Consider the following 7,968-nt stretch of genomic DNA (forward strand, 5'->3'; position numbering starts at 1 on the left):
CCCAAATGCCCATCGATGATAGACTGGACAGGGAAAATGTGGCACATATACACCATGGAGTATTATGCAACCATCAAAAACGATGAGTTCATGTCCTTTGTAGGGACATGGATGAACCTGGAAACCATTATTCTCAGCAAACTGACACAAGAGCAGAAGATCAAACACCGCATGTTCTCACTCATAGGCAGGTGTTGAGCAATGAGAACACATGGACACAGGAAGGGGAGCACTACACACTGGGGTCTGTTGGAGGAAATGGGGAGGGACAGCGGGGGGTGGGGAGTTGGGGAGAGATAGCATGGGGAGAAATGCCAGATGTAGGTGATGAGGAGGAAGGCAGCAAATCACACTGCCAGGTGTGTACGTATGCAACAATCTTGCATGTTCTTCACATATACTCCAAAGCCCTAAAATGCAATAAAACAAACAAAAAAAGAATCGCTTGAACCCGCGAAGCAGAAGTTGCAGTGAGCCGAGATCAAACCACTGCACTCCAAGCTGGGGGACAGAGTGAAACTCTATCTCAAAAAAAAAGAAAAATAATAATTGTAACTATTCTTGCCCTGTAGGACTTCATGATGTAACAACAATAAAAGAGAAAAATTACAAGTTTTAAATAAGCTGTGATAAAGGATATAAAACAAGTTCAAAAATTGGATTTCCTGAAGGGAGAAAATTTCAGACTTAGAGAAAAGAAGGGCTTTTCTTGGAGGAAGTCAGATTTGAGCTGGGTTGCGAAAGAAGAGAAAGATTTAACCTGGCAAATGTGGGGTTTGGGCAAGAGCAGACAGAAAGAAAGGAAAAACAACACAATTAAAGGGAAGAAGAAATGAAACCATAACATTCAAGATCCAGGCCTGCGGAGCAAACATGAGATAAAGTTATAAAAATAACCTCAACCGGGAAAAGACTCTAAAAATATCAAGTCAAATTAGGGCTTTAATTTATCTATGATAGGGAGGCATACAAACCTTTTTGCTTATTGGAAGTATAATAGTCCTTATTTGATAATTTATAATTATAAGCACAATGCTTAATCTAAAGACAACCATTGACCACATTTTCATATTTACCCTGCTCTAGGTGTTTTTTTCTGTGTAAAAGTATATACGCCTTGTTATAAAACCAAAATTTAACATTGTATATAGTATTCAAATAACACATAGTGATCACAAACATTTTTATAGAACAAAAGACTATTGAAAGGGAAATACATCATCTCAAAGAATGATTGTGCCATAATTTATAGATCTAATTTCACCTTGTTGAGCATTTAGGTTTTATCCAAATACATTGCTTACTTGCTTGATTTTATTTCTGTAGGATAAACTTCTAAGAGTGAAACTTCTTGTTCAAAGATTTTTGGTGGAAATGAGCTATTGAGCTGTAAATCAGCTTTCATGTTTTTTAAATACCTATTTCACTGATATTCGTTTCTCAATTGGCATCTTCCAGCTGTCAATACCTGTGCCACTCTCATGGTTACTTCCCTCTCACTCACTTTCATTAAGGAATGAAGCACCAGGCTCCCATCTGTCTTTCCAATACCGCTTCTGTCAGCATTCAAGTAGATGATCCATAGTGATCTCTGACCTCTCTCTTCCCTGACTCCAAACTAGTATACAACCATACGCAGACTAAACCTTACCCCACGTTCCATGTCAAACTTCCACTCTCCCAATTCTGTTTATTTTCCTTCACAAATAGGATCCAACACAATAGTGCAGACAGATTAAAATGCTTGTGAGAATGTATTGCATAATAGAAGGCATTTTGGTACAATAGGGACAAAGTGGATTATAAACTAGATATAGATCCCTCTCTCAGTTTGTGCACCTCAATCAATTACAGGTAGAATGAAAGTTTAGATCTAAATAAATAATAACTTCCATAGGAAAGTCTAAATGAATACTGATGTAAATTATGAATTGGAATAAGAATTCTTAACCCAAAAGCCACAAAGGCAAAATGGACATATTTAATACAAAAAATTGAACAGCATGAAACAAAGCTAAAAGACTACTGTGAAAATAACTGCAAAATATTTATATACTAATTTTCCTAATAAAGTGTTAATTTCCCTAACATAAAAGTAACTGTAATGCCCTAACATGTAAATAGTTGTAAGAAAATAAAAGTTGCAGTGATCTCATCAAGACTTAAAGAAATTCCAAATAAAATTATGAGACTGCTTTTTACTACTAACAGTGGCAAAGATTTCAGATTGATCATATTCCTATCCTTGCTAATACTGGCAAACAGGCAGTCTTGCAGCCTGCTGCTGAGAGTGTCAATTAGTACAATTCAGCCAAAAGATAATTTGATAATACCCATCAAAACGGTAAATATCTGGACTGTGATGATGGTTACATGACTCTGTAAATCTACCAAAAAGTCAATGAATTATACCCTTAAAATGAGAAAATTTTATGGTATGTAAATTATACCTCAATAAAGCTTTATTTTAAAAAAAGTTTAAAATGCACATGTTTTGAGAAATAGCAATTCTATGTCTATGAATGCATAATATTAGAAAATGGTGCGTGTTTTTAACCTGAAAAAGGAAGTTACACGATTATATAGAGTTCAATAATTAACAATGTTAACCATATTGTTTAAACAGTGGAAGGACAAATATACAATTTTTACTCTTTTCTTTCTTTCTTTCCTTCCCTCCTTCCTTCCTTCCTTCCTTCCTTCTTTCTCTTTCTTTCCTTCCTTCCTTCCTTCCTTCTTCTCTTTCTTCTTTCTTTTCTTTTCTTTTCCTTCCTTCCTTCCTTCCTTTCTCCTTCCTTCCTTCCTTCCTTCCTTCCTTCCTTCCTTCCTTTCTCCCTCTTTCTTTCTTTCTTTCTTTCTTTCTTTCTTTCTTTCTTTCTTTCTTTCTTTCTTTCTTTCCTTCTTTCTTTCTCTCTTTCTCTCTTTCTTTCTTTCTTCTTTCTTTCTTTCGAGATATTTCAGTCTTGTTGCCCAGGCTGGAGTACACTGGTACGATCTCGGCTCATTGTACCCATCATCTCCTGGGTTCAAGTGATTCTCCTGCCTCAGCCTCCCAAGTAGCTGGGATTACAGGCACCCACCAGCATGCCCAGCTAATTTTTGTATTTTTAGTAGAGACAGTATTTTACTATGCTGGCCAAGCTGGTCTTGAACTCCTGACCTCAACAATTTTTACTCTTAGCCACATAAATATTGATATTAGAAGAAGAGAACCTGCACAGTCAGGAGAGTAGGATTTCAAATTTCACTGTACATCTACTCTACAGATCGCATTAGAGAGGCTAGATTAATATAAGTAAAGCAAAATTGAAAGCCCACAAGGATAAGAGATTATCCCCAAACTAATGCAAATCTTACTTTGATAGCTTTCAATCCATGAGATGGTTTATCTTCTTTCGCAACTGCAGTAACTTTTTGTCCAACTTTCAGAGCCACATTGTCAGTGACAATATCACTACTGCTGTAGTTCAACTCATTAATCAAGCCGTAATTACTAGAGACATTTGTCACAAATCCCTGCACAGTTTTCAATGTGGTGCCACCTATGGGATTAGCAAACAACAGTTTATATTATTAATCTCAAAAGCAAACACCCATTACAAATAAGCCCTACGAGAGGAAAATATGATAGACAACCATGTACTTCTAGGAATAGAATGACCTGGATTTGAGATACAGATCACAGAAGAGCGTAATAATCAGCTATGCAGGATTCTGGAGGCAGAGTGCCCAGGTTCACATTCTGGACCACCACTTCTCTGTATGGCACAGTGGCCTCACACCACAGGCATTAGGGGGTCATAGTTAAGAACACTGAGTCTGGATCCAGACCGCTTGGGTTTCAGTTCCTACATGTACGATCTGCATAAGCCTGCATACATCTCTTAACCTCTCTGACCCTGTTTTCCTCTGTCAGACAAAGATAGTTAACAATTTCTGCATGATTTCTGCAGTGAGGGTTAATGGACACATACATATCAACTGCTTAGAACTGTGAGTGCCTTGCATAGGTTAGAATGTAAATGCTGTTGCTATCATTATATCTGCATATGAAGAGTCCTTAAATTACCACTATTATTATATAACTTCATCATTATCATCAACACAATGAGCAGCATCATCTGCAGATTCTTAAACATCTCACCAGAGCACTAAAAGATATCAGGAATTTAAGTCTAGCCCCATAGTGCATCTGAATCAACAACTATGTTGTTGCTGTTGTTGTTGCTTTTCTGAACAAGCATAGCTGGTAGGTGATATTTGGGGATCTAACCCCAGGCAGTCTGCCTGCAGAATCTGAGCTCTGAACCATAATGCCACAACTGCCTATCCCACAACTTAGGTAAATTGACAGAATGCCTGGGAAAATTTGTGATTATACCAGATTATAAAAACAGAAATCAAGAAAACCTGACAATTTTTTTTAATGGGTCAAACTTGTTTGTTACATCATATTACAGAAGCAAGAGGGAGAGCAATGGAAGCAACTGCCACTCAGACACGTGAAGATTTGTTGAAGAGCCTTCCATGTGTCCCTGTTGGCACAAATAGAGCTAATAGTGAATGAATGCTGCAGTGAGAAATTTCAGCCAAAAGCTAAGAAACAGTCTTCTCTGAACAAACTTTGCTAAGACTTAGCCACCTCAGCAGGGGTTCAAACTCAGCTAGCAGAGAAGCTACAGGGAGATTCTAGCACCAGGAAAGCAGGTCCCTGCTAACAGAATACTACTTACCAAAGAAGAGGCTGTCATATGCCATCCTCTTGAAGATATCGTGATTCTACTCTTGTGGCAGGAGGTGCCTTCAGAGGTGGGGAGCTTAGAGGATAACAAATGGCTGCTGGACCTGAACGTCTGCGTCTGTCTGTGTCTCCCTGACTCAGTTATAAAATGAGCATGACAACACTAGGACTTCCATCACTGGAATTTTCATGAGAATTAAATGAAATGAATGACCGTTAGCTTGGGGCCTGGCACATGCAAGCATTCAACAAAAAGTAGAATTAATATAATTCAGAGCAGGGATGTGATCCACTCCCGCAAACCTTCTCATGTGTTATGGACTCACACTCGCCAAATGCAAATGCCATCACACATCTCCTTTGAATGTCCACTCAGTGCTGGGATTTTAGGATACAAAGGAGAATAAGTTAAATGTGGCTCACGACCTCCTATGGGCAACAGATATATGACTCATCCATTTGGCTTCAAATGCATGCCCTTTTTGGATACATGGCCAAATTCACCCTCAAATTAGGGGGTTTCATGCCTATTTTAAATATCAAAAGAAATCTGCTGCAGGAAGCACGTGGGAAAACTTGGGGTCAGGGAGATGCAGGTGAGTGGGAGAGTGGAGAGGGAGGTACAGCCCCCATAGCCTTCCCTGTCAGTAACCTCCTGCTTTGGACTGACAAGAGAGTTTGGGGTTTAGGTCGATGCAAGCCTTGTTCTCAGGGGCTTGCTGGGGACTCGGGACACATCCCCCAGTCCGATGCACACACACACACAATATGGAGCCACCTCCATGGGCAGTGCCTGCTTAAGTCTCCACAGCTCCTTTCCAGGGGTGAGGAGAGCCCCTATTGGGAGGCTTCTGGGGTGGGACGTAAGGGGACACACAGAGGAATACCTTGTGGGAGCCCCTGTTGCTGTGGGCCCTGCCTCTGTGTGGGGTCTGCCTTCCTCTGGAAGAAGGCCAAAGCCTGTCTCAGAAGCCTGAGCATGGTCCTGACTGGCCTGGGCACTGTTTGTGATAGATGACACACAAGGTCTTTTTGGTCGAGAACTCTCAGGTCACCACGTCTCCTCAGGGACTCACATCCTCAGCCTCTGTGGTAGGGGACCCAATTATTAGTGAGCAGTCCTTAAGAGAGCCAGGGTTCCTCTCTCTGAGCATATGCTCCTCAGGACCTGCCTCTACCACTGTCCAGCCGATGGGCATGCAGTGGGTGGGTGGGCAGTTTCCTGTGGCCAGTAAGAGGTGGTGGGTGGGAACATTGTGGCTCCTTCCATCAAGGCTGAGGGAGTCATTAGGATGGCCCAGGGGAAATGGCTTGGGGGCTTGGGTTCTGCGTGTACTCGAAGGGTACAGGGGCTCTTCTGTGGGATTCCCTGGGAGGACGGGTGTCTGAAACACAGGCTGTGCAACCAAAAAATCCAGCTCTTACCCTTGTGTTCATGGTGCTTAACATAAAGGCTAACCACATAGTAGGTTGTCAATAGTTACTCCTCAGCAGGGATCATGTGTACGTGTGCTTGTGTGTGTGTGTGTGTGTGTGTGTGTGTGTGTGTGTGTGTTCATGTGGGTATGTAACATTTTAGGGATGGCAAGTCCTTCTCTTTTGTATTATGATAAAAAATATTATATTATAAATTATCATATTATGATATAAAAGAGAAGGACTTGCCATCCCTAAAATGTTAACAATTATGGTTCATAATTATAATTTATCACAGAATTATTTGAATATCATTGCTATCACTTATTCATTGCTTACCTAACGATGCCAATCATTCTGCTCTATGTATTACATTTATTCATTCATTTAATGAATATTTGTTTAGCACTGACTATGAGGCAAACACTGTTCTTGGCACTTGTAATTAATCAGTGAATAAAAGATACAAGTATCTTGGCCCTGCGGAGGTAATTTTCTTACCAAAGGAGAGTAAGGGAGAAACCAAAACTAAAAAATAACAAAACACATGATACATTAGGAGGCAATAAATGCTATGGAAAAATTTAGCAAGGCAAGGGGGATCCACAGTGCTGGGGAGGGGCATTGGCTGGCATTTTACATTAGGATGGTCAGAGTAGGCTTCATTGGAGGGCAATAGTCAAACAAATACTGAGGAAGATGTTGGAGTTAGCCAGGCAGCTATTTCAGGAGGAGTTATCCAGGCAAAGGGAGCAGCCTGTGGCCTGTGTGAAGATTGTGTGGCAAGAGTATGCCTGATGTGTTCAAGGGAAAACTTAGTGGTTGGAGCAGAGGAAGTGAGAGCAAGAACTGGAAATGTAATCAGAGAGGTAATAGACGTTCAGGTAATAGACTTGTGAGGACTTGTAGAGCAGTGAAAGTTCTTTGGCTTTTACTCTCCATGATATGTGCAGTCTGTGAAGGGTTTGGAGCCTTCCAGGGATACCTCCAGCTGCTTGGTTATGAACAGGCTGGAAGGGGCCAAAGCATGAAGCAGGAAGAACAGTTAGGGGGGTCCTGCTGTAATCCATGGTTGCCATGGATGAAACCTGATTGTCCTTCCTGTCCTGCAGAGAAAACAAGCAAGAGAGCTGCAAAATATAATCATCTGATGGAGGAGATGGGCAAGGAGGGACTCAAGAACCAGGTGGGAGCAATGCTGGGGCATCAAGGGGAGATCTGCGAAGAGGGGGACAGGAGTGCCCTGAGCGGTGGGCTGGAATTGTATTCATTGGATTTCAGGGATTACTGTGGGGAGTGGCTCATGGGAATGATTTAGGGCGGCTATAGGTCATGAAGAAAGCTTTGAGTGTGGCCTGTCCTTTCAACAGACATCTGCATGAAACACATGAGACAAGAAGGAGAGTAAAGTGAGCACTGGACTTTGCCTTGGACCTTAACACTGGGTCTGCCCTCAGTAGAAGGTAGTGCCAGAAAGACCCTGATGGTCCAAGACTCCAGACTCACCTCAGCATCAGGCTGACACCCACAGCCCCACAACCACATGGATGTAGGTTCCAGGCCTGCCCAGCGCCAGGTCAGCTTCTGTGGGCTCATGTTTCAGGCCAATAACCGTGGACTGAGCCTCCCAGCCTCCCCAGTGCCAGGTAGAATTCTGCAGCCCCAGGTTCCAGGCCTGCCCCAATATCAGGCCAACCCCACTGGCCCCAGGATCCAGACTGGCCCTAGAATCCCTGGGCTCTGGACCAGCGCAGCACCAAGCTAGTCCCCACAGCCCTAGGCTTTAGGACTTCCTAAGTACCAGGCTGTGG

The 7,968-nt window shown here is 42.0% G+C and overlaps 1 protein-coding gene across 1 annotated transcript in view; it reads right to left on the reverse strand.

Annotated features, from left to right (window-relative positions):
• The window catches only part of LOC108297970 (cancer/testis antigen 55-like), a 13,752-nt gene extending 8,030 nt beyond the window's left edge, over nt 1-5,722 (reverse strand). The window contains exons 1-2 of the mRNA XM_017520687.1: nt 5,629-5,722; nt 3,358-3,542 (exon numbers count right to left, since the gene is read on the reverse strand). Of these exons, the coding sequence (XP_017376176.1) occupies nt 3,358-3,542; nt 5,629-5,722 (279 nt within the window). The remainder of the gene's footprint in view (nt 1-3,357; nt 3,543-5,628) is intronic.
• Nucleotides 5,723-7,968: the final 2,246 nt, after the last annotated feature.

Source organism: Cebus imitator, unplaced genomic scaffold (assembly GCF_001604975.1).
Source record: "Cebus imitator isolate Cc_AM_T3 unplaced genomic scaffold, Cebus_imitator-1.0 Scaffold864, whole genome shotgun sequence".
NCBI lineage: Eukaryota > Metazoa > Chordata > Mammalia > Primates > Cebidae > Cebus > Cebus imitator.